General features: G+C 35.6%; 1 protein-coding gene and 1 long non-coding RNA gene across 2 annotated transcripts; one reads left to right on the top strand and one right to left on the bottom strand.

Annotated features, from left to right (window-relative positions):
* Window positions 1–10,534: 10,534 nt before the first annotated feature.
* On the bottom strand, window positions 10,535–27,095 carry LOC149578707 (uncharacterized). The gene is made up of 2 exons (XR_016356973.1): window positions 26,615–27,095; window positions 10,535–10,959 (listed from the first exon to the last, which is right to left on the bottom strand). It is a non-coding gene; the product is annotated as an uncharacterized LOC149578707 (long non-coding RNA).
* On the top strand, window positions 11,522–13,541 carry LOC149578708 (F-box protein At1g60400-like). The gene is made up of 2 exons (XM_089831249.1): window positions 11,522–12,923; window positions 13,114–13,541. The coding sequence occupies exons 1-2, from the start codon at window positions 11,928–11,930 to the stop codon at window positions 13,375–13,377; spliced, it is 1,260 nt and encodes a 419-aa protein (XP_089687375.1). The 5' UTR covers window positions 11,522–11,927; the 3' UTR covers window positions 13,378–13,541.
* Window positions 27,096–27,968: the final 873 nt, after the last annotated feature.

The following is a 27,968-nucleotide window of genomic DNA, read 5'->3' as shown; positions in this document are numbered from 1 at the left end:
CCTTATAGATTTTGCAGTGAGAATCATTTCTCACAAGTTCTATCAATCTAGCAGATTGAATAGTGTACCATGTATTATTGTGGATGTTGCATATAAACTTGTCAAGAAAGATCATACATATGATCTGTCAGAATTGATGTTGTAGCAAATCATGGAGAATCTTGGAGCAATAAGAAGATCCAAAGGTGCTCAATGTAAGTTTGGATCAGTCCTTGTCTGCATATTTTTCTATGTTTTGGAAGAACTCCCATCTTTTGGTAAAGTTAACTAGAGATCAGATAAGTCAACCATTACTCAAATTAATGAGTATATTGAGCAAATGGGAGACAACTTTAACTCTCTTATGACAAGCTATTTTGAGTATTTTAGAAATCCAAGAAATAAAGACTGAGGATACTAGTTTCCCTAGTGGAACACCACATCAATAACATTTGCTTCTTAGTTGATATTGATTACACCTACATCCAAGTAGCAGTTCCAAGGGTGAGATGGCTAAGGCCATTGGGTTATGAGATAAACATTGATGAAGCCTCAACAAAAATCACAACATTGCTTGCAAAAGAGATTGATAAGGAGGCATCCGACTTTGGAACATTTGATGGTGTGCATTCCAAGGTAGATATGGAGCTGAAAACTACTTCAACCTTGAAGAAGAAAGATAAACTGGTGAGGAAACTAAAGAAGAAATTTGGAGAAGGCATTGAAGGGGTAGTTGAGGAAGAAGAAGAAGAAGATGAGAGTGAAGAAGATGAATAGGGGCAAGCTCCAATGGAATTAACTCAAGGCTTAGGTGAAGATAAGGAGGAAGGTCAAGAGGAAGAAGAAGCTAAGGAAGCACCAACACAAGTCGAGTCTAAGAAAAGAAAGGCCAAAGTATAGCCTCTAGCCCAACCCAAACCCAAGAAGGTTATAAAGACTACACAAACCAAGCAGACACCTGCAATAATAGCTACCACAAGGGCCTCTACTCAAAAGGCCAAGGAGCAAGTGAAAGAAAAGAAGAAGGCCACAAAGCAAACTGGTGAAATGCAAAAGAAAAGGAGAAAATATGTAGCACAACCAGATTCTAATGATGAGGAGAAGACTGAATTAGAGGACATCAGCCAGTATAAAGTGGTAAGCCATCCTCCTAAGTCACACATAGATTAAATCTATGAAAATACTAAGAATGCAGATTTTACTGATTTGAAAAATATTAATTTCAATAAGTTAAGTAGAGAGGATCAAAACAAGATAGAAGATTCAGTGTATGCCATGATGGTAGGATTTAAGAATACACCTCTTGAGTTAGGCAATACTATGCCTAGGGAGTTATATGAGATTATTGAAAATAAATGGCATTATTATTTAAAAATGGAAAAGAAAATAAGAGAATCAACACTAGCACAAGTGATACCTGATTTGACTAGAGGTCAAATAACTAAGGCTAACAAGAAACATGGTGGAAAATTTGCACCAAAGTATAGAGCCTTTAGCATCCTACAAAATAAAATTGAAGAAGTTGTCTAGAAATCAATAAGATTGTGGAAGTCAATATACAAATTAACTGATAACAAGGATGAAAAAGGAGAAGAGGAGGATGCAGAAGCAAATAAGGCAAATGCCAGTGAGAAGGACAAAGAAGACAAAATAGAAGTAGAGGAAACAAGAAAAGGAGAAGAAGAGAAGAGAGAAGAAGAAAAGAAAGAAGAAGAGAAGAAAGATGAGAAAGAGAAAGAAAAAGGTGAGGCGGAGGAGACACAAAAAGGAGATCAAATGGCAACAGTTGAGCAGGAGCGACAACAAGATTAGATTGTGCAAGACACACAATTGCCACCTCCTAGCCCTCCTCATGTAACCATCACACTTGCAGACACTATAACTGTAAAGGATGTTATCAAAAAATCATGTCAGAACATCAATCCACTAACTACAAAGGATATCAAGAAGATCCTTCACCAATCAATGTTGCAAGCATAGTTATGCACAAATCCTATATTGGTGAATGTGGATGAGTTGAAAAAGGAAGTAGCAGAGCTAATGAGAGAAAAGGTGAAACCACAAGAATCACCTTCCACCATCTTTACAGCTCCTAGTGATCAACTCTTAATGCTTCGACCACCATTTCCAACAATTGATACATCTATAACAGTTGATACCATAGTGCAGAAGTTGAATGTAGAGGCAGTGAAACACATAGAGAAAATAGGACAGATTGCTACATCTAATTCTACAGTACAGTCATTAGGTACACCTCAGATTATTGTGATTGATCAGGGGAGAAAAGATGAGGAAAAGGAGGACAAATCAAAAGAAGAGGAGCAAGCCGCAATACAAACATTGGTAGAGTTACCAAAAATAGGCACTCCTACAAAAAATCTTCAGAAGCCGAAGAATAATGCAATGCTATTGCAAGTATCTATACCAAGCTTGAGCTCAACAAAAGTGACAAGGGTACTTCACTATGGAGACCTTGAGTTAGTTGAAGAAATTGTCATACCTACCTATGACTCCAAGATAATTAGCATTGAGTAGATCACAGAGATGTAGGATACATTGAATAGGAGAAAGAGACAAGAAATACTCAAGAAGGAGTATAGACATAAGCAAGCATTGCATGAGATTAAGGACATCTTTATTGATGCCTTTAGCTTGCAGTCACCAAGTGAGACAAAGCCTATAATAACACAATTGTCAAATATTATTGACTAGGTGACAAGTGAAGACTAGGAGACAAATGTGAAACTCATGGAATGGTCTGAAAGGAAGTTTCAAGGAAAAGTAAACGAGAAAATATCTAGTAACATAGTACTTCAACAAGTTGAATTGGCCAAGAAGATTGAAAAGGTCAAAACTGTACTTGAGAATATCTTCTCGTTGTACAAAAAGTTCTGTGATTTTTCCTATTTCACACAGGAGACAGGCCAAAGGATCCTGAGCTTGGAGAGAAATCTAAAGATTTCTAGCATGTAACTACCAAGAGATCCAACTCAAAGTGAGAAGCATTTTACCCAATTGCTTCACACCCAAAAGGAGTTAGCTACATTCACGAGTGAAGAGGCCAATATAAAGGCCAAATTAATGTAGATTCAATCTTCCATAACCCCACATTTGGAAGTACTCCATAAAGAGAAAGTTTATGCTAAAACCGTTTTAAAGAAAGATCCTAATCTTTCTACATTAGATGGACTTGTACATCTTGCTGCAAAGACTACCATCAAGCATAAGTCACTAGAAATTTCTTTGGAGAATTGGGATGTAGCTCTTAAGATGATAATGGAGGTCAACAATACATTTTTGGCGAAATATGGTATTACTCCTTAGCACCCTTTGACATAAGTGTCAAAAAGAGGGAGAAACAAAATAAAGGGGGAGATATAATAAGGGAGATATAACAAAGGGGGAGAATACTAAGTATTTCATTCATTCTTTTGGAGAATAAAAGGGAAAGATTGTAGATAGCCAAAAAAAATGGGAGATAAGAGATAAGACATAGTGTGGGGGAGATATAATGTTTTTGGAATTGTATGGAAGGTAACACAGGTACAAAGTACAGAAACAGAGCAAAGGCAAAGAGTATTAGATACATCAGCACAAGAATTTTGGTTACAGGAATGAAATGGCACAATCAGCTCAGGGGGAGTTATAAGAATTTTAAGATATATTGTTCCTTACAAAATTTTGAACAAGTTTTTTGAAATTTTGTATATATGTTGAACAGATTGGATATTGTACTCATAAGGTCAGATAAATAATGCTTAGTTAAGTGTTTTTGACTTTTGACACTCATGTCAAAGGGGGAGATTGTTGGTCTCAAAATGGTTTTGACAATTGAGTGTCAACACACTTAACCAATTTTCATATAAAAGTCAAGTACATTATATATGCCGAGTTACAATATGTGCTGAGTTGGAATTCCAATAGGTGTCAAGAATGATACAAGTGTCGAGTGACTTTAGGTGCCAAGTGAACCATATGAGCCGAGTGATATGTAGGTGTCGAGTCAAAGTTGATGTCGAGCAAGCCAAAATGCTATAGGTGTCAAGCAAGCCAGAATCATACATGTGTTGAGCACTAGTAATCCAGTATGTGTCGAGTAACATAGAATCAACATATGAGTTTGTGCCTTCACAAACTCAGATGTAAACCATTTTTTTACCAGACGTAGAAGGATATTGAAGGTTAATAAGGATAAGAACAAATATTTTATATTTCCTATGCAATCAGCATGTAGCCAATAAGAAAAATGGAGAAGGCATGCAACCAATAAGAAAAGTGCAAGGAATGAGTGGGAAATAAAGATTCAATATGGATCGTAGATCCGTACCTAACCTTAAGTCTTCGAAATCCTTAAAAGGAGGATGAAACCCCATTGTATGTGAGGAAGAGAGTAGTGTATGGGAAATCTATAGTGAAATACAAAGAGAAAGTGTGAAAAGACTTAGAGGAATAGGGCAGCATTGCAGTATTCAGTTGATCAGAACAGATCAAGAGCATCACATAGACATTAGATCTTAGAGGATCAAGATTTGAGAGAGAAGATCAAGTGCCTAAATTCAACAATAAAGGATTGTAAGCTATCAGGTTTATTAGTCAAATACTCTTTAGCAATTGTAGTAGAAGGAAAATCCTATGATGATAGGTTAGCTTAATAGTTAGGTTGTAGATCCTTTGAAGAGGTGATAAAATCCTTTAATAGGGTGACACTTCATGTAAAGTGTTTGTAAATCCTTTAAACAGGCCACTATTGACATAGTGTAAAGCCTTTAATAGGGTAGGCCTTTCACAGGGTAGACCATCAGAAGTGGTCATCAAACATTATTACTGTAGTGATTTTGTGAATATTATCCCCACCCCAATTTTACCTTCTCATTTTGGAGGGTTTCTGGGTTACTAAATTTGGTGTTATGTGTTGTGATGTATGTGTTTACTTTATGGTTGTTTGATATGTTTACATGCATGAAGTTTATTTTTAGATTAAAAATTTTTAAGGTTAAAGTGTGATACTTTTGATTCACACCCCCCCACCCTCCTCTCAGAAGTATTCTTCCCATTTGATTATTCCAACAATCACAACTCTTCATTCATAAAATAACTATTACATGTAATGTGTCAAGTTGTCAGGCCTTCTCGGTTACGACCAAATACAAAGTAATTACAATAACAATTCTACAAGATTCCTCAAGATCCAATCCAAACCGTAGCTAGTCCAGATCCACACGCTGGTAGAAACCTCCAAGGAAGATCTCAACTTGTGCTTGCAAGCCCACCAAGTAATGTCTTCATTTTTCAAGCCATAGCTACTAGCTCTTCTCAAACTCTATCCAAGATCCAAGTGTAAATTGCCTCACATTTGGCACTTTGTCCACACACTTTGAAAATCTTTTGTCACTCAGCTACTCCATCTTCCATGCTATTCTCCAAGTTGGATGATTAATCTCAATCCTATTGTAAAATACCTCACATTTGGTGCTCTGTTCACAAATATAGGAAAAAATTGCTCTTCAGCTACTCTCCACACTCACTCCTCCTTCTAATGAATGAACAATGACAATACAAAGCCCTCTACTTATACCAAACCAAGCCACAAGTCAGCCTAGCCTATTACAAATTAAAGTAAACCCTTACATGCATAAGCCACAAGTCAACCTAGCAAGTTACATTAAATAAACCCACAAGTTATATTTAATCATGCCACCTATTTAATATCGTTTCCCTCTTTTCTCCATTTTTATTTATTTATTTAATATTTTTCTTCTAATTTTTAACATTTTCTCTCTCCTCCACAATTTTATTTTTTATTTTGAATACTTTTTTCTCTTTTTTTTTGAAAAAAAAAAAAAAAAAACAAAATTATTTCCCACTTTATTTTTTGATGCAAGATGCTCTTGTATCAGACTCTCTAGGTAGCTAGAAAAGTGTGTCCCACACTTTGACTACAAAAGAAATATCTGTAACTATCTTCATCTTCACCAAAGGCTTCCACTCTAATAGAGGCAAGAAAACCAACCTGCAAATTGTCCACATTTGCATCACTCTGTCAAACACTAGAATCTCAACCATCCAATCAACATGCTCATTCCTAGGAACAAACTGAACATAATGCTTCATCAACAAACCCTCATCCACATCAACAACTAGTGAATCCACACCAACAGTAACAAACTTCATATTAGCAAAAATATGTAGATCTCCATAAATACATTCCAAGCTCACAACACTAGTTGCTATGTAGGTTTTGTATCAAACTCCACAAATTGATCAACAAAACCAACCTCTTCCACCTTCACCTTGCGATGCCATCTTCTCTCTTCTAACTAGCCAGACAACTCTCTTTTGGATCGGTAGACTCCAACTCCAGTAGCATACAACTTCCTTCTTTAGTTCCTCAAATATTTTAGAAAATGAAGCATCCACAACAACATCCACCCAAGCTATTGTCTCATTAATCCTCATCTCTACTATATCATGGAGATTCACAATCATCCCAGGGTCCAATCCTCTTGGAGCCATCTTCCAAGATCTTTGCAAACCCTTTACAACAAATCACCAACAGATAAATCTTCTCAAACAAGATCAACCATCCATCTTCACAACCATAGATCCATCTGCATGTCCTTCCAAGGTCCTGGTGCAAACTGCCTCAACTTTGGTGATCTGTCTACATGCTTAGGAACAACTTTCATTCTGATATCACTTGATGTAGTGCAAGGTAGGAGAATCCTCAAAGGAGATGTCCTAACCCCCAAAAAATAATCACATAGTGAAAAAACAATTATAATGCAAGATCTAATACCAAATCACAACTCTTTATTCATAAAAATAACTGTTACATGCAATGTATCAGGTTGTTAGGACTTCCTGGTTATGACCAAATATAAAGTAATTACAATAACAATTCTACAAGATCCCTCAAGATCTAATCCAAACCATAGCTAGTCCAGATCCACACTTTGGTAGAAACTTCTAAAGAAGATCTCAACTTGTGCTCGCAAGTCCACTAGGTAATCTCCTCATTTTCTAAGCCGTAGCTACTAGCTTTTCTCAAACTTTATCCAAGATCCAAGTGTAAATTGCCTCACATTCGATGCTCTATCCACAAACTCTGAAAATCTTTTGCCACTTAGCTACTCCATCTTCCATGCTATTCTCCAAGTTGGATGATTAATCACAATCCTATTGTAAACTGTCTCACATTTAACGTTCTATTCACAAACGTAGGAAAAATCGCTCTTCAGCTACTCTCCACACTCACTCCTTCGAATGAATGAATAATGAAAATACAAAGCCCTCTACTTATACTAAACCAAGCCTCAAGTTAGCCTAGCCTATTACAAATTAAAATAAACCCTTACATGCATAAGCCACAAGTCGGCCTAACAAGTGACATTAAATAAACCCACAAGTTATATGTAATCATGCTACCTATTCAATGCATTTTCCCCTCTTTTCTCCATTATTTGTTTATTTATTTAATATTTTTCTTCTAATTTTCGTCACTTTCTCTCTCCTCCACAATTTTTTTAAAATACTTTTTTTTTTTTTTTGAAAAAAAAAACAAAAACAAAATTATTTCCCACTTTATTTTCTGATGCAAGATGCTCCTGCATCAGATTTTTGGGAAGGTAGTCTAGGTGCATGTCTATGGGAGTGGCTTGCAATGGGGGTCGGGGCCCAAAGTGGCTGCCAGGGTAACTCATTGTAAGTTGTGTAACAAGTCATAACATAGTAATTAAAATATCTTGCCTAGCCCTTTTCTTTGAGATACATTAAAAAGATAAGTTAGAGATTTTTCCTTGTCCATGCCTTGAGTGCTTGTATAGACTAAGGATGAGATGAAGATGATCATGAGAGGGTATTTTGATTCCACATAGAGTCACTAGGGGGCTAGGGTCCTGAGAGACTGCTAGAGTAACCTTAGAGTTGGCTCATGTGATGACACTCCATAGTATGTAGCTTGAGTCTCCTTCATGGTTTTTTAATATTTGCCTCTAGTTGTGTACTTGTTAGATATTACTTTTGATGGTGCTTTTATTGTGAGTTGTTACTCATTGATTCGATGTCATTTATTATTGACAGTTGACTTTCAGTAATGAATGATTAGTTATTCATTAGTGGTGTTTTTATTGTTGGAGTTAGTGATTGGTAGTTTACTTTTATTGATGATAGTTGTTATCTGTTGGTCATTGTGTTTGTGACACTTGACATTGATTTTGAGGTGGTTGTATGTTGATTTGGTATAAGATGTTAGTATTGGAATGATTGTCCTTTCGATTTTGATTATCTCTTCTTCTTGAGTAGTTTGTGTTACCCTTGAGGTAGTTTTGGCTATCAAGATTCCTTGCCTAGGATTATTTTATGATTTGATTATCTATGTGTGGATTGTACATTATCTCTCCTACACTGTGGGAGTGGGAGCCTAATTAGGTAACCACGTGATCAGGAGGTAGTGTATTCTTACCATTTGGATCCCCCTCAAATTGACATATGTTGGATGCTCGTTGACACAATGATACCATTATCATTTTTCCTCTTATCTTGAAGACTTTTATTCATTTGATGTATCTATGTATCACATGTTTTGAGATCCTACGAGATATTGTATTGTATATTGATTTACTTGTATCTATTTTCACATATCCTGTGACGTGCAGTGGATGCTACTCATTAGATGTGATTTCATATTGTTAGTTGTACTTATGCATTTGCTTATATGATTATGTATGTGCTTGTTCATTTTATGATTATGGAAATTGTAATTGAGACTTAACTAATTAATAAAACTTTCTTAAATATGACTCAACATGAAGAAACTCTTGAGGAATTGAAATTGTATTTGTAATTGCTTATGTGTATTTGATGTGTATGTATATATTGCTTCCACATTATTGTTACTTTGATTTTTTTTAAACTTCAAAAAAAAAAAAAAAATTGTCGAGTAAACTTTGTAACATATTAGGTTTATTTCTTTTGGGTTCTCGAGCGAGGCATTACAATTTGAACTTTCATTTTTATTATTCTTGGCATTTCAATCATTGCATAGGTTGACCATTCGATTCAAAACATTTACCATAGTCAAAAACAACATTTGTATGAGTTGTGGTCTTTGTATTACGATTCTTAGTATTTTTCCATGTTGTAGGATGTTTCATTTTCTTCTTTCTATGATTTTGGTACTTTTGATTATGAATCTTATAAAAATCTAATCAAAATCAACATTTCTATGTGTTTGGTTGTTTGTTGTTTCTATTCTCTAAGCTTCATGTTTATATAAGATATTTTTCTCACTCTTTAGTGTGGATGTGGCCCTTCCCTTGCAAGGTGTTATTTTAGTTTCTTTGTATGTGTTTTATCCCTTAAAAATATAGCTCCAATTGGAAGCATTTACCAAAATTATAGCTATTTTAATTTTAAAGGCCATGTTACAAATCAAAGGTCCCTCAAAGAGCTCCATTCAGTAAATATCATGCTAAGAGAAGTACCAAGTTGATTGGACCAATTGAGCAAACTAGAAACACTAAAAATTGGTGGTATGCTCTTGAGAAAGCTCACAGATCCTCTTAACTATTTGACTAGTTCGACTGATCTTTGCATCAAAGAGTGCATTAGTCTGCACCCTTTACCCAATTTCATTGAGCTTTTTTTCGGGTCTAAATTGTGTCTAGCTAAGTTACACCATTTGTTTACAGAGTCCACAAATGTGAGCAGTTTACCATTTTTGTCACACTACAAACTAGAAAATCTTCAAATTTTGAAGATTAACGATTGCACAATCAATGAATAGTGCTTAATGACAAGCTCATTGTGCAATCTCAAACTCATAAATTTGACAAAGACATTTATGACGAGCACGTCAATTTCTCTAGAGTGTTTTCCCAACCTTGAAACACTTCAACTAGTAGAAAATGATGATTTAGAGAAGATATTAGCAGAATTACATTTGAGATGCTAACCTGAAACTTTTGAACAGTCATAATGGGAGTAGAAATTATATGTGTGGCTATTTCAAATGATGGGGAGACAAGTTACTATGTATTCATAGACATAATTTATAGAATCTTAATGAGATGCCATGTAAAATTTCAAACAACAAAAAAGAGAATAGTACAAAAAAATGAACTCATCAAATCTGTTTATTCACAACCCATCCACAACATGCAAATATAAAGTAGAAACTGAATAATACTATCATTTCAAGATAAATCATTTTGTTTAGAGCTAAATAGTTTAAAAGAGAATGTAGTATGGCTGATTTGATTGGTTATTCAAAGCTAATGGATGTTGAGCCTATGGCTAGAACATAGTAGTAGAGGAACTAAAATGCTACACATGCAACACAAAACCATCCAACTACATTAGATCTACAACACAAAAACACTTCAAACAAAGGGTTGAACATTGACTTTGAGATTAAAGTTTCAGCATCTCATTGAGATTAAAGTTTCAGCATCTTATTGAGATTAAAGTTTTAGCATTATATTAAGATAAAGATTCCAAGCCTACAGGATGAGTGGAGGTGATAGTAGGGTTATGCATCTTCGCAACACACAGAATAAAGAAAAGTAATTAACAATGAATTCTTTATTATTTGAATTATCCATGGGAAACATATTGATTCGTATGTAAAAGAAATGGGGGGGAAGTTGAGGATGCGTGCAAAGAGTTCTACAAAATGTCTCATCGAGTTGTCATCTCTTGGAACACAATGATTACTTATTTTACCCAAACTCTTATCAAAAGCATCAAAAAGAAAAAATAGAGTTGGGGTTTCAGCCGTTAGCAGCTCAAAAAAAGCCCCCCAAAAATATCCAAAATGTTATCAAAACCATCAAACAGAGAAAACAGAGATGAGGATTCAACCATTAACGACTCAAAAAAAAGCCCCCCCCACAAAAAGCCATAACTTAGAAGAAGATCTCACTCACCAATGAAGATTGTAACCTCACGATCAACGGGAGACCTCATCTTTACCTTTGCAACCTAAAGAAAACAATGAAATTGATGATAAGAAAGAAAATACAAGTAAAATGAGCCTTAGTGAATTGCAAATCAAATTGTACGTATTTGAATGGAAGACCAAATTCTCGAATTGGAGTATAAATGAGGATATCAAATTCTTTTTTTTTTCCAAATTCCAATTCCAATTTTGTTGACCCAAACAATAGATTATGAATTTATTAGAATTCTGAATTCTAATTCACACTCAAATCCACAATCTAAACGAACCCTAGGTAATTAATCTAATTGGCTATGCAGCCGATAGCTGAATATTAGAATTTACTAATTGTTTGAAATTTACTAAACAATGAATTTATTATTTTAATTAAATATTATATAATCTGAATATTAGAATTTTTGAATTTATTTACATAACAATGAAATTATAATTATAATTAAATATTGTATAACAATTAAACACCCATTCTCTCGGCTGGGTGTTTCTGGTGATTAATAATAATAATAAGTGGCACCACAATCACTCCACTGAAGAGTATGTTTCTTGACACCCGTAAAAGGTTTAAGATATGCAAAACAGTTTTTCGGGTTTGATTAATTCTATTAAATATGCCTACTCTTTGTGAACGTTCTTGTCGAGCAGAAATATTTATGTTTAAGCAAAATTGTTGTAGTTTTCCTAGAATTATGGCCAACACTGTCCTTAAAATGGTTTCACAGGTTACTGTTAGCAACGAAATGTACGAAGTGGTAAAAAGATAGGCATCGCATAAATTTAAATCTCTGTAGTTATGATTTACTGCTCCTGGTTAAAAACTAAAGTATGCTTCACAACTCTTCTTTAATGCATTTTTTCCTTGCTGTGAATTGGTTACACCATCAATATGCCATGAAACCCTGCGTTTAATTGCCATGGTCCACGTTTGAGAATTTTATGTCGTCTTTCATTATTTTTACAGGAAAATTTATTCCCCCTTGTGCTCTGCACAATCATGCCTTGTGAGGATGCATTCTACGTGCTTCCCGATTGTCTTCTCTCTTTCATACTGTCAAAAATTCCAATAAAAGATGCCGTCAAATGTTGTATTCTGTCAAGGAGGTGGAGATTTCTCCACACCCACATGCCCGCTCTCAGTTTCTCTCCGAATGATTTCCAATCTATTGACCCGCTCACAATGTCAAAAGCTGAGAATATTATTACCAGCATCTTGCTTCTTCACTCAAGCGATTTGGAGGCGCTTTCCATCCATGCAGATGGTACAGAGTGGAGTTTTTCTTATGAAAATTTGTGCGAATGGGTAAGTTATGCTGCCCGCTGTAATGTGCAACACCTCACTCTCTATGGCACGGGCATTCTCTTTCCCAATGATTTAAAGGAACTCCCACCTGCTCTGTTTTCATATTCACGCCTGCGAACCCTTTGTCTCACTAGGTACGTACTCACTAATTTCCCCATAAATTTAGTTGGATTCCCCCGCCTCATATCTTGTGAGCTCGAAGATGCTGAATTCACAAATGACTCGTTGGTTTCTTTGATTTCGCTCTGCCCCTTACTGCAAAAACTTGAAATTACTCGATGTTCTCAGCTAGGTGATGTCGAAATAGTTTCATCCAGTATTGAACATTTATCAATGTATGTGGTAAAGACTCTATCTGTTCACTGCCCCAAACTAAAAACATTGTCCGTGTACTATTTTGAGAATTTGTGTGTAAATGGTGTAAGGTTCTATGAGCTTTCTCGAGGCATCTTTTACCTTGAAATGGGCTGTGGAGATACTCTGAGGGTACTATCCTTCTATGGCGAACTACTTTTTATCTCAGCAAGTAGATTTCTTGACATAGTAGGCAATTTCCATTCCTTGGAGGAACTTTACGTGGACTTGCCTTATTCCTATGTAGGAGAAGAAGAGAGGGATATTCCATTACTGAATCTGCTTAATAGGCTTCCAAATCTTCGGTCCCTCTCCATATCGGGTTCTTTCTTTGAGGTATTCACTCAAACTTCTGAACTTTCAGCATAATATTTGTAAGTTTTAAGTTGTGTTTTAAGATCTGTATTTTGGATGTATATAAATATAAAATGAAAGGCCTATTCTTAAGCAATTTAGTAGATCTTGGCTTATAGTGTGATATAGGAATTTTTGGTGAAACTACTTATTCACGGGGTTGCAATTGCAGGACATGACAAGATATTTTATTCCCGAGTGCTTTGCCTCTCCACATGTTAACCTCAAGAAAATATACTTACACTTTTTAATGTTTGCCCACGAAGAAGTTGCACTAATAAGTTGCTTGCTTCAAAGCACACCATTTCTTGAACAAATGAAAATTCAACTACCTCCATGTAGGGACAAAAATTATAAGAGTCAATGCATGTTCTTCAAAGACATTTTGTACCTGAAAAGAGCATCCACACTAGCAAGGATAGTTGTGGATTTTTGAAATGTACGGTTAAGAGACTATGAACTTCGTTAACTTTTCCCTCTCTAATATCTTATAAGAGTCGATGCATGTTCTTTAAAGACATTTTGTACCTAAGAAGGGCATCCACACTTGCAAGGATAATTATGGATTTTTGAAATGTAGCTTAAAAGACTTATGGACTTTGTAACTGTTCCCTCTCTTCATTTGGACTTATTACATTAATTAGGTTAGGAATGTTGGACTTATTACATTAATTAGGTTAGCAAGAATGATTGTTGAATTAATGTAATAAGGGGGGAATGTTAGGTTTATTACGTTAATTAGGTTAGTTTTTGTGTTTAGATTAGATAAATAAAATCAGTTCAATATATAGTTGCTGGGAAGTTATTCCTATAAGCAATTGTTGTAAGGGAAAATAAAACTATATAAAGATGGTCAGACATCAATGTAATTGATTCAGTGTTATTCACATCATTATTTATATCATTCCAATATATTATTCAGTATCGTTTCAATGTCATTTTTTAAGTATCAAGTCTGTGTGTATCCGAATGATCTGAATCAATAATTTCAGCATTTTATATTGTTGCTCTCTCATTTTATATTTTCAGTTTCACATTCTTTGGGCCTGTTACAGTAGTATCAGAGCAGGTTAATCAATGGGGAGAAGAGTGCTTTTAATAGATTTTGGATGACCAGACCCTATTTGTTATGAATAAAATAGGAGGCTGGAGGCAATGGAGGTTGGAGGAGTTTTTTATCATCACAAGCTAGCTTCTCGCTTAGAGATGATTATTGCATGAGAAGCCACTATTTGTGTCCCTGTAAAGTTGGGGCTTGGCCAATTCCTCCCTGAAGATAAGAGGGGAATTGATAGATTTGTGTTCTTGAAGAAAAGAGGGGGCTTGGCTATGTGATTGTCCTTCTATTGAGTGAGGGGGGGGGGCAGGATTTCAACAATGGCGTTTGAGACACTCGGAGGAGATGTCGACTTTCGGAGGAAAGACGTCCAGACATATTAGTGGTGATTGTTTCTACGACACTTGAGGAGGCGTTAGACACACTCGGAGGAGATGTGGACTTTCAGAGGAAAGGCGTCTCATGTGCAGCACAGAGGAGGCATCAGGCACACTCCATGGAGATGTGAAATTGTGGAGGAACTATGTTTCGTTGTGTAAAAGAGGTAGAAACAATGTTTTTATGAGGCCAACTTCAGGATTTGCAATCTGAAGTTGGGATATGAGGGCAACTTTAGGATTAAGATTTGCAATCTGAAGTTGCAGACTATTTACAAAGATTGGTGAAGGAAGGAGCTCAACTTCACGATTAAGATTTGAAATCTGAAGTTGCAGACTACTTTTAAAGATTGGTAAAGGAGCTCAACTTCAGGATTAGGATTTGCAATCTGAAGTTGCAGACTACTTTCAAAGAAGGAGCTTCATCAAAGTTTGTAATATTGGTGAAGGCTTTTCAATTTTGTTAGAATCATTAATGTAATAAGAGGGGGAATTTTGGACTTATTACATTAATTAGGTTAAGAATGTTGGACTTATTACATTAATTAGGTTAGCAAGAATGATTGTTGAATTAATGTAATAAGGGGGGAATGTTAGGTTTATTACATTAATTAGGTTAGTTTTTGTGTTTAGATTAGATAAATAAAATCAGTTCAATATATAGTTGCTGGGAAGTTATTCCCGTAAGCAATTGTTGTAAGGGAAAATAAAACTATATAAAGATGGTTAGACATCAATGTAATTGATTCAGTGTTATTCACATCATTATTCATATCATTCCAATATATTATTCAGTATCGTTTCAATGTCATTTTTTAAGTATCATTTTATATTGTTGCTCTCTCATTTTATATTTTCAGTTTCACATTCTTTGGGCCTGTTACATCTTCATGCTATGCTCTTTTTGGCTTTATTCCATAATTTTGTTTATGATGTTGAAGCTCCATATTATTTTACTGGCAATCTGGTCTGATGACTTGTCTAAATCATACAGGGATATTGAATGCGTCAAAGAACTATTGCAATTTTATCTAATCGTTTGTTGCTTCAGTGCAGGTCACAATGTATGAAGTAGCAACATATAATCTTACTAAACCCTCTACTCTTGAGCTACACATCTCTAAACAGATAAAAAAATGAAGTCATAAATAATATTCCACCCTTTTCCTTACTGAACTTTCATGGTCTTATTACATGTCATTGTTAATCGAGAACCCTAGAGGATGTTGAGGTAAAGCTGGTTCATGTGATTAAGTAGAAATAATTTTGTTGCTAAAGTAACGAGTCTAATGTAGAAGTACGGATACAAGGAAGATGACATAAGTGTTTTTAGGGATCATAAATTTTTATGTTCTCACCATTTTCCCAAGTAATTTTGTAGGGTTTCCCCACTTTCATTACTCGTTGCCTCCATTATGTTCAATTGTAAATTCGATTCCTGGGAATCATGAGACTGACTGTCAACTCTCCTCTTAAGTAGGAGCTAACTTTTACAGTTTTTTTCCACTGAGTAATAGCTTTAAGTGGCTCGCTGTATGAGGAACAGGAATTGAATACTTGCATAAAACACAGAGTTTAGGTTAAATTATGAGATGGTGACTGTGGTCAGCTGGAGGATATAAATTTGGTTTACTTTATGCTTTAGAATGCAAGGGATAGAGGACATTAATACAAGAATTTCTGTATATTTCTCTGTGCAACTTACAACATCTCTTTCTCTGAAAATGCTGTAGTATAAGTTTATGGAATTGGATTGTGCTGAACAAAGTGTCTGCATTTATATTTTGTCTCCTTGATTTTACTCTGTCCCCTTCTCCAAAAACTTGAAATAATAGGATGTGTTGGACTAGGTAATTGTTTTAATCTCTTCATCCACTATTGAATATTTGAGTTTGGAAAGAGTGAAATCACTACCCCAAACTCAAAATGTTGTGGGGCACATGATTGAGGATCCGAGTGTAATTGGTCTATCGAATATTGAGCCTTGTAGAAATACTCTCCAAATCTTCTTCAAAGAGATGTCTGCTTTTTTTCTTTGCACACGCATGACCTGTCAACACAGTATCAGTATCTGCAGGTATGACATGTATGTAATATGTGGAAACTTAGACAAGGCATGTGATCTCTTTGACTGAATGGCTCAAAGAGATGTGTCCTCGTCGACTACAATGATTGCAGGTTATTTCAAGCAAATCTAACTGGCAGGGATAAAACCAAATTCTAGAAGCCTTGCCAGCATCTTCCATACCCGTGCCAAAATATGAGCTTCGGCTGTGTCTTTAGCTTTATTTGATATTTTCCTTTCCTTTTAAGATGTAGCATCTCTCTCTCTCTCTCTCTATATATATATATGTAAATGCAGCCTTACCATTGTCTACTGTAATGAGAAGGTCAGTCTATCTATCTATCTATCTATCTATATATGCAGCCTTACCGTTGTCTACTGTAATGAAAAGGTCTGCAGGTAAATAGCAATTTAAAAATCATATGCAGTTTGCAAAGAATGCTAGATAAAATAGAAAACTAGAAACAGTGTGCAGTTTGCAAAGAATGAGAGATAAATAGAAAATTAGAAATTGCAGCATAAGGTGTTATTTCCTACATATGTGATGGTGGTTGTAAGTTGTTGCTGTGAGTATTAAATGTTGTAAATGCTTTTTCTTTTTGCTGTTATAAATTTATAATTAACTCAGATTGGTTGAAGAAAATTCTTGAAGTAGTTAGCTTAATAATCTTCAATATCCAGTGAGCTTATGCCTCTGGCCTAGAGCACTTGTGTTATGCTAAAGTTTAGTTGTAATGTACTTAGGTATGAACGGTTCCTACTTGGATAGTGTTGTGGGGTTTTCACACCATCTCCCCATTGTAAATGGGGCCCCCTTTTGTCTCTTAGTCTCGTCCTTTTGGCTTTATTTCTTGGTAGTATTGGGCTCGGTCTTCTAAGGTCCCCTCTTTGAAATGAGAATTGGTAAAATTGGTCAGATCTGGAAAGTGTTGTCCATGTGGTTCTGAGAATGGAAATTGTTTGATTGTTTGAGGATTGAATGTCTTGACATACTATTTTTAGCTTGTCTGTTTTTAGTAAGTCTATTTATAGTAAATTTCACTGCCTTCCAGACTGACCTTGTTTTGACTTTGGAACAACTTACTATTTTTAGAAAGTCTATTTTTAGTAAGTCTATCTATAGTAAATTTCACTGCCTTCTAGATTGACCTTGTTTTGACTTTGGAACAACTTACTATTTTTAGAAAGTTTATTTTTAGTAAATTTCACTGCCTCTCGGATTGACCTTATTTTGACTTTGGGACAGCTTACTGTTTTTAAAATGTCTATTTTTGGTAGGTCTATTTTGGCAACAAGTGAGCTATGGTTGATAAAGAGCCAAAAGGGTACATGTTTCTATATCCAAAAGAATGAGCAAGCACGATAGTCAATAAAAAAAAATGGTTAAGTTTGGAATCACCCTTGAAATATCCAAAAGTGGAAAGGCATGAAAATTAGGAAAAATGGTTGTCGTGGAATTCTTCCATCATGGACAAAATCCATGATCACTCAAAAAATCCTACCTTGGAGAAAAATGGTTGTTGTGGAATTCTTCCGTCATGGACAAAATCCACGATCTCTCAAAAAATCCTGCCTTAGAGAAAAATGGCTATTGCGGAATTCTTCCATCATGGACAAAATCCATGATCTCTCAAAATATCCTGCCATAGAGAAAAATGGTTGTTGTGGAATTCTTCCATAATGGACAAAATCCATGATCACTCAAGAAATCCTGCCTTGTAGGAAAATGGTTGTTGCGGAATTCTTCTGTCATAGACAAAATCCACGATCTCTCAAAAGATCCCCCCTTGGAGAAAAATGGTTGTTGCAGAATTCTTCTATCATGGACAAAATCCATGACCACTCAAAATTTCCCCCAACAAGAGAATTAGGAATCTTGGAAAAAATGGCTAAGTGTTGGAAATTCCTTTTTCATGGAAGAAAAAAAATACCAGTGTTGGCAATTCCTCCTTCATGGAAGAAAATAGTGTTCGAAATTTCTCCTTCATGAAAAAAAAATGGCTAAGTGTTGGAAATTCGTCCTTCATGGAAGGAAAAAAATTGTAAGTATTGGAAATTTGTCCTTCATGGAAGGAAAATGCTAAGTGTTTGAAATTTGTCCTTCATGGAAGAAACATGACAACTGTTGGAAGTTTATCCTTCATGGAAGAAAAAATGGCTAAGTGTTGGAAACTTTCTCTTCCATGGAAGAAAAAATGACAAAGTTTTAGAAAATTTTGCCTTTGTGAAAGGGAAAAAATTTCTCCTTCATGGGAAAATGAGAAAGAATTAAGTGTTGGAAATTTCTCCTCCAGATCTCAAATTTCACCCTCTTCAAGTGTGCACCCAAAACTAGAAAAATGATTGATGATGATTAATAAAAAGGGGGAATTCTTCGAAAATGTAAGCAAAGGTGTAACAGTGAATTTAAAGCATTTGAAGAGAAAGGAGGAGAAAACTCTAGTTCTAGAAATTCAAGAAAGACACTCAAATCCAAAAATCCAAGAACATGGCGAAGGAAGTTCAATATGAAGAAATTCTAGAGTAACATAATCATCAGCAAGGGATTCTAATCCATTTTAGGGAGATAAATTTCGAAGCAAGTACATGGAATACGAGAATGTTTGAGGAGAGATCTTCGAAAAAGTCAGCCAAAGTTGGATCTTAGTTATAAAATGACACAGTTGGAAAAAACTTGAGCTTACATCGCCTCTATCATCATTTCATGACATCCAATTAATTTTGATGAAGAAATGAGGTCTCCATGTCAAACTTCTATGCATTTAGAGAATGGAATCAAGAATAATTTATTCAACGAAGAATGAGCATTTATTGAGTAATGGACATGCTCACTTTTTGTGCAAGCATGCATAGTGGGAATTTATTACCTACTATAGTAGTGGATTCCTTGTTGCATTAATATAGAATCCTTTTCTTTGCCCTAACCCTAATTAGGGCTGATATGGCACGATCTGGGCCATCGGTTATTGTGATCATCCGGGCCACCTGTTGTAATCAAGGACCTATATAAAGGCCTCACTTCTCATTTGTAAGGGGGGGGATTTTTATGAGATTGTTGCTCTGAGCTACTAAGATAATTGCTTGCTTGTTCTCTTAAATTCCTTCAATTAGATTAAGTTTAGCCTAGTTAATGTGTGGTGGTTATAATGAAGAATATGATGGTGTATTGGTTCATACTTTTGACGTTTTAGTGATTCTAACTCGTGCAAAGTTAGCCTGAACCCCTTTCATGCATATTTTTAACTTCTATCATTCGTATACCCTTAGGATTAGAATAGAATTCCTGAACCCTTCCTATTTAATTTCTGCATATTTTTGAAAATTCTAAAAAAGTACTTTATTGCAAAACTTTAAGATAGCTCTCGCATCGAGTATGTCTTGAAATGAATCTAAATAAACATGTAAGGCCCCTTGTGATCATCAGTAAATCACATCAACCACCGATCTTATCCACAGTCAAGACTTGACATTAGAGGAACCTTGAAGTCATCGTATGATCTTCTAGCAATCTTAGCATACACGAGACTTTATTCAAGAGAGGATAAGATATTTTGGTATTTTGTTCTACTGTTTGGTGGGTCATAAAACACTCATTAATAGATAGTAGTTAGATGAATAGAGTCACATTGTGTCAACTTGATTATCAAAAATGATGAGGCAGTTATATTGTGTCAAATTATGGTGAAGGTGATTTTTTTTATTGTTTTTATTTTACACTGGATTGCAAAATGTGAGGATTTCTACTCTGGACATCTTGACTTTCTCCCTATGTAGTATTATACCATGTTATCTGGTGTGAAGGGATGGGTTTCCTTCATTAGGTGATATGATGGAATTTCTACGTGTAACTTTATGTTTCGAAGAAAAATGTTCACAAAATGAAGGTGAAAACAATGCAGTTTTGAGTTCCCTGTTTGCTCAATATTCACATGCAAAGATGCAGTTAAAAGATGAAAAATGGGTACATGTGGTAGATGAAGAAATAAATGGTATAGAAAAAGTTCAAATTGTAAGCGCTTTCCCTTTCTACTGTTATAATAAATTCAGATTGGTTGAAGAGATTTTTTGAACAAATTCTGCAGCGAGTAATTTCTAGAATTGCAGAATATGGTTTCATTTCCTGCATATGCAAATAATAGTTGTAAGTGGTGGGTTATTTTGTAATTTATTTTTCTTTCCACTGTTATAATATATAGAGATTCATTGAAGAAAAGTCTTTGAAGGAAAAGCTAGTTTGGTGAAGGATCATCCCATATGTTGTCATTTATAAAGAGTTGTCGTCCAAAGAAATGTGGTGAATGAAGACTAAGCACAAATATGGATGTATTATGATGGCTTTAAAGAACTTCTAAACTAATGTAACTGATGTATTGTTTTGTTGGCAAGAGAAAAAAGAATTACCCGACTTTGGTCAGCATCCACGTGGAAGGAAGTTTTGGAAACAAGGAAGAAGGAGAGGGCTCATGCTTGGAACAATTAAAGACAAAAAAAAATAAAGAAGAGATGTGGGGACAGAATATGAGAGGGCAGTGATGTTGGAAAGGGGAGAAGAGGGGGACACAGCAGAGGAGGAGAATTGGTGCATAGAAAGGATAGGAAGACAGACATCCCCTCTAATTCCTTGAGACTGTGCTTTTATCAGTGAATCAGAAAATGGAGTATGCCTGTAGAGGAAGAGGAAGGAAACTGCTGTAAGCAGCAAGGAGAAATAGTGATAGAAAGGAGGACCACATGGTTGTAAGGATTTGAATGCATTATTGCGAGGCAGAGAATATGATGATGGAATAGCTTCGGTCTGAATGAACACTCAAAGTGGAGACTGGATGTGATATGGGTGCATTTTAGATGCAGAAGCAAGGCATAATCCAGAGCGGGGGAGGAGATAGTGGGTGGCCAGAGATTAATGGATCATTATTGCAGGTATTATGTTAATATAGATTATATTCTTTGTGGCCATCAAGCGTCAAAGTATAAGCAGAGAATCTCTGCATAAATGTTCATTTTGTGGTTATTGGACTCGTTATTCTATTGGTCTGTTGATATGTTATGTTCTCTAGAATTAGTTATTTGTTGTTCAAGTTCCTGTTACTGGTTTGAAAGTCTGTAGAAGGTTATATTGTTTGTAGCCTTTGTATTTGAGTATGGGTCTGAGACCTCCTATGGTGTCAGGATATATGTGTGGGAAACAGTTCCCTCTAGTGGTATGAGAGCCCAAAAGATCAGGGCAAGTAAATTGGGTCTTTTAGAGCAGTAAGAGTATTATATTTTCATGTTCTTATATTCTTGGAAAGGTTCGTGTGTTATAGATTGATAGCATATCAAAAGACTGGGCAAGAGCAAGTGAGAGTAGCCCTAGGTGAGATATCAAGAAGGCAAGTAAAAGAAGGAAAGATGCAGCAACAAAAGTTAAAAGAAAACCTCAGAAAGGAGGAGAAGAGGGAAGCCAATAGGGCAATGCAAGATGCAGAGTTTGACAGAGAATTAGTGGATTTGAGAAAGGATTTTGAGAAGTGTAAGGTTTTGGTAAAGCAGTGGTTTGAGGAAAGAAGCCAAGATTATGTCTGGGATTGGCAAATGAGAAAGAAGGTGAAATGAATTAGGAGTTGCTTGTAAAGAAAATAAGATAGAAGGAGGCTGCCTTGTAGACAATGAGAGTATGAGAAAAACCTGTAGGGGTTTGGATAGCAGGTTGTCAAAAGTGGTATTAATACCTGGAGAGGTGAAAGTAGTTCTCCTTGTGGAAAACATGAAGGACAATAAGAAAGAATGGATAGAAGATGAAGTGAAAAAGGAGGCACTCAAAAGAAGTCAAGAAGAGAGGAAAGTGTCTATGAAGGAGGTGCTCATGGAGACATGTTGATCTCTTGTTTTATTTTTATGATGTTGTGCTTACATATGCATTTTTAGGTATGTGAAACCTTGAAATGGAGGTCAAGAATCAGACCTCGAACATGATGAGAAGTGCAAGGCACCTTTAGAAAGTGTTGTGAGTGAGAAATGAGAGAAGACCAATTGCAACAGTCAGCCAAGATGACCTTTGGAAACCATATGCACAAGAGTTACTTCTTAAAGTACCTAAAAATGAAGAAGATTATGTTGATATTTTTCAATATTTTAAGGAAGAATTTGAATATGCCCTAGAATTCTGTGATGCTTTAGAAAATGTTGCAAATGAGCGAAAAGGAATCCCCAAAGCGGAAAAGTTAGCAAGAAGTGAAGACAAGAATGAATTAAATCCAGACAACAACCTATTGCAAAGTTAAATATAATTGTGTGTGTTAACTTTGTTCTTAAATGTAGAACCAAGTGTGTAGATATGATAGGTAATGAGGAGAAAAGGAGTGTTCAAATCTTGTTTGGGATCATGGCTATAGGGTACCAAGTTGACAGAGAAAACAAATTGTTCAAGGAAAGCAATTAAAGTGTAATAAAAAAGGTGTTATACTAGTTTGTGTGCTAAAAAGCAGGTTCAAAAGATGAATGATATGATGAAAGCAATTTATAGGTTGAGTTGGATAGAAAGGAGACAGAAGAAAATATTTGAGGACAGAAATCAGACCATGCGAGTTCAGCAATAAAAAGACATCAGCATAAAGCCATGGAAACTGAAGTGTGGAAGTTTAAGGAAACAACAAAAGAATGTGATAGTAGGCATGAAAGTAGTGGTGTAGGACACAGCAGTGGAAAAGCACTACAGAAGAATTGAAGTTGTTCATTGAAGTTGTGCAGAAAATATTGATTTTATGGGTGAAAAGGAGAAGGGATTTGTGACAGGAACATGTCTCATAGAGGGCATGAAAGAAACAAATAAAAATGACAAGGGTGTTACTGGCCAACAATGACAGAGTGAAGCATGGAGTTATAGCAATTTCAGAGGTTGAAGAAACTACAATTACTTGTGAAGGTTTTGTGTTTGACAAAGATTGTAGAGGAAAGAATGGAAATGTTGGTGCTGACTTGGTGGAAAAGATAAAAGCAAAGGCAGAAGTTGTTGAAGAAAGAGAGGTAATTTTTCAGATTTCAAACAATGATTATCTCTGAATATTTGAACAAACCAATGATATGAGGGTTCCACAATGATTATGTTTTTGATGATGTCACTAAGAAAAGCAAAGAAGTCACCCCCTGAATTTATGGGGTTAAAAAATTCAGTCCCTTTGAGACCCATCATTGACACCATATGCTTCCCAACTTATCATCTAGCTTCTACCTGGGCTAAGTTGCTTACCCCTCTTGCGGGTAACTCAAACTCTTTCATCATGGATTCTAACCATTTTTACCAATTTGTCAAGGACAAAAGATTAGAGAGCAAGGACATCTTGGTTAATTTTGATTTTGTCTCTCTTTTCACCAAGATTCCCATTCTTGATGCTATTGGCATTGTTCAACGTAAATCCAATGATGAGATTGTTACCTTTGTAGAATTGCCCTTAAGATCCATCTTTTCCTCGTTTGAAGGTTTTATTTACAAACAAGTTGATGATGTTGCCATGAGATCCCCTCTCTAGTCACTACTAACCTCTTTATGGAACACTTTGGGATGTTAGTTTTGCACTCCTTCCCTCTTAAGCCAAAATGGTGGAAATGCTATGTGGATGATACTAACATTTGTTGACCGCATGGTCTTAACAAGTTAGAAGAATTTCACAACCACCTCAATAGCTTAGTCCCTTGCATCTTGTTTAACAAGGAGATAAAATCAGACCACCAACTCCCCTTTGTCGACATTCTTCTTCTAAAGAAGCCTGGTGACTCTCTTGATCTTTGTGCTTTTAGGAAGACTATTCACACCAATCTCTTCATTCTTCTTCCCATCACCACCCTAACCAAAGCTAGGGGTCCTTAAGACTCTAGCTTTGAGAGCCTTTCAGATTTGCAATGAAGAAAACTTAAGAGCATGAGATCTCTTATCTTCACCAAGTCATCTCAAACAAAACACCTCATATTCAATGTTCCCCTTTGTTGTCCAACCTTAGAAACCACAATCTTCCGTCCTAGCCCCCTCACCTTGTTAGATTTGGAACCTTGTGGTTCTCTTGCTCTTTTGTTTCCTTACTCGAGATTCTCGGGGCTTCTCATCCACCTTCCCTTGCTCCTCAGGATGGTTCCTTTGGCTTTGGTTTCTCCTCTCTTTTGTTGGATTTGTATTCTTTCCCTTTTATTTTACTTGTTATTTATTTTTGTCTTTTTTTCTATTTATTACTTGCATATGTCTTTCCAATATATATATAGTTTTATTTTTTCAAAATTTTCTTACAGTTTTATATTTTCATTTGTATATATACACTCATGGATACATGCATATATACATACATACATACATATACACACTTCATTTAGTTTCTACTACTTCCTATGGTTTTTTTTCCTTTATTATTTGTTCTTTCCTTCGATCATCTTTTTATTTTTATTCTTTAGTTATTTTTTAAATTTTTTTTTGAGGGGTAAAGACTTTGACTTGGAGCTATGAACTAGTGAGGCCACAAACGGGGAACCTCATCCCCATTAGATCTGAACCTTGATAGCAAGGATAACAACGCAACGACTTAACCATCACAATATGCCACTATTGGCATTCTTTAGTTATTTTGATTTTTACATTTCTTTTTTAATATTCTTTGATTAAGAAAAAATAGGTTTTGAAGGGGTCCTGAAACTCTGTCCAAAATATGACTAAATTTAAAACATTATAGGCCAAAAGACAAGACAAAACATAACAGAATAAGGCCAACCAAAAAATAAAAAGCTAGGCAGGGAAGGACAACAACAAAAGGACATGACCCAACAGACCAAAGATCAGAACTAAGCTTGAGAAGTTTAGCAACCTCGAGCTTGAGCTTATCCATCCTCTCAACCTCTTGCGTGTTTTGCTTGATCTCCGCAATGGCAGTAGAAACCATTTTCTTGGTGTTGGATCTGGTTCTCTTGCCCAAACTTGCTTGACAATCAAACATCCTTCTCCTTATCATCTGAGATCTTGATAATGGCCTTATTCTCAGAGGTACCCTCCAACTTACCGTTGAGGATTTTAATATGTTCATTGGAAGCCTTCAAGATCTTAAAGGCTTGATCAACAATGTCTTTGAGGGTTTTCTCAATGCTTGAAAGCCAACCATCCAAGTTTAAGACTTTGGCCTCCAGCTTCTAAAGGGTAGCGATATTCATCATAGACCCTGTGTTCACATCAACTCCCTCCATGCCATCATTCTCCTTCACATTATCAACCTTGGTCTCCAGGGTGTTCATCTTGCCATTGATCTCATTTATCTCGTGGAACAACCTCTCGATGGCCCTAAAATTGTCCAGCAGGCTTTCCTAGCTGTGTGAAGAACATCCATCCAAAGCTCTTTGCTTAAATCACTCAGAACTAACATTGAAGGGTCAAGAAGTTGTGTGAGATAATCATTACCAATCTCCTCACCCCTAACAACTAGGTTCAACTTTTCTTTGGCTATTCCCAACTTCACTGTACTCATATCAATATTTTTCTAGACAGTTTTCTTTACCATAATCCATAGCAGGCTCCTGGGAAGGCTCCAGGGGAATATCTTTGGCCACCTTCTTACCCTCTGTGCTAGGAGTCTTCGAAACAACCTTTTTATGTTTCTCGATCTTCAAGGTCAGGGAAGGGGAACCCTTATTCTTTATACGACTGTCCTGCTCGTCTTTGTCTGTGTCCATATCCTCCTCTTCATTGTATTCCTTATTAGAGGAGATAACCATTTTAGAGATTTTGTGCTTTGCAAACTCCTTGACATTCTTCAGGGGACACTTGGAAGAGGAGCCATGGCCTTTATCTTTGGTAGTAGTGGACTCCAAATCTTCCGAATTATGCCTTCACTATCCTCCGTCTCTAAGAAATCCTATTGGAAATGAAACTCTTTGTAATCTCCCTCAGACTCTACCTTTTCTTAAATGAATTTCAAGAAGTATGAGGCCATCATGCAAGGGAGGGTTCATAACGACCTTTTCCCTAATCCCATTAATGCTGGAATAGATGTGTACAGATAAAAAGGAATGGAGGTTTTGATAGCATGTTTGATATGGTTCAACAAAACAAAGTGATGGGTGCACATACGAAAAAATCTCTCATCCAAAGTGACATAGTATACAATGGCTCTCAGCACAAATCTCCATAGCATTTTTATAGAATTGGAATGGTAACAAGTTTTACCATCCTTTATTAGAGCGTCGCGTTCCTTCTCGTCCTTGGGAAAGTCCTCGACAACACTATTAGAGATCTTCTTGTCTCTGTGACTCGGGAAATGAGCTCCTCCATAACCGTGATGTTTCTCCCAAAAATATTTAGGGTACCTTCATTCCATTTCTTGAGGATAAGCTTTGTGACTTTAGGGTTACCACCATGCAACCTCTCCATGAAAGGTGGAAGACCACCATATAGGATCTCCTACATCCTGATTCTTCTCCTCCATTTCTCATAGTTCTTTGGCTCCCTGCGTCTTCGTTGTCTGCTCATACTATTCTTGCACAATTGACACACCGGAAAACCGACTGAGCAATAGAGTAAACAATTTCCCATATTGAATTGGTTATGAATGAAAGAGATGACACTCAAAATTGCCCACAAAATATGTAAGCAAAAGGGAAAATTATTACACCTCTTGCCTTTCGATTCATTGAGTACCTCATAATTAATAAACCATCACCTCGAGGTACTATTGGCATCATTTGAAATAAAGCCCTCTTTGTCATTTACCATATCATAATTAATATTTGACATGACGTCCATAGGGATATACATGTCACCTTGCCAGCACGTCCTCTATTTGAGTTTCTTCACCACGTTGACAATAGAATTAGCTGTCTTGTTGGACTCTCAGTAAACGTGAGAGATTAAATATTTCTCCATGGTATTAAGGATACTTTTTGTCTCCTGGATTGTATTATCAATAGTGCATGAAGGTTTTGTTGTCCCCTTTAAAAATTTGATAATGTTATTTGAGTCGCCCTCCAACCAAAGGTTAGATATACCCATATCTTTAGCCATTCTAGTAGCTTGGAGAGTTGCATTTGCCTCCGTATAGTGGTTGGTTTTCTCTTTTCTTTTTCTTTTTTATTTTGTTAGGCTGTTTTTCTTTTTTGTCTTTCTTATGGTTTTCTTTGTATTTAATCATTTAATTATTTTTTCTTCTCTTTGTTCGTCCATGTAATATACATGCTTATGTCTTTCTTATATCTTTTGTTTTCTCTTTCTTTGCATTTAATTACATTTGTATTTTTTTTTCTCTTTTATCTTCCTCCTTTTATAAATATTCTTTTAATCATTATTTTGGTTCTCTCCCTTGAGAAATATATATATATATATATATATATATATATATATATATATATATATATATATATTTCTCTTCTATCTTCCTCTCTCCTTTTATATTCTTTAGTTATTTTGATTTTTTTCTTTTCTTTTTCATCTTTTGGTTAGGTTGTTTTTCTTTTGTCTTTCTTTCTTATATATTATGGTTTTCTTTATATTTAATTATTTTAGATTTTCTTCTTTTGTCTGTTCC

Source organism: Cupressus sempervirens, chromosome 1, assembly GCF_028749045.1.
Source record: "Cupressus sempervirens isolate cs-2001-9-10 chromosome 1, ASM2874904v1, whole genome shotgun sequence".
In the NCBI taxonomy this organism is placed as follows: Eukaryota; Viridiplantae; Streptophyta; class Pinopsida; order Cupressales; family Cupressaceae; genus Cupressus; species Cupressus sempervirens.
Note: the sequence above shows the minus strand (reverse complement) of the source record. Positions and strands in the feature narration are given on the sequence as shown.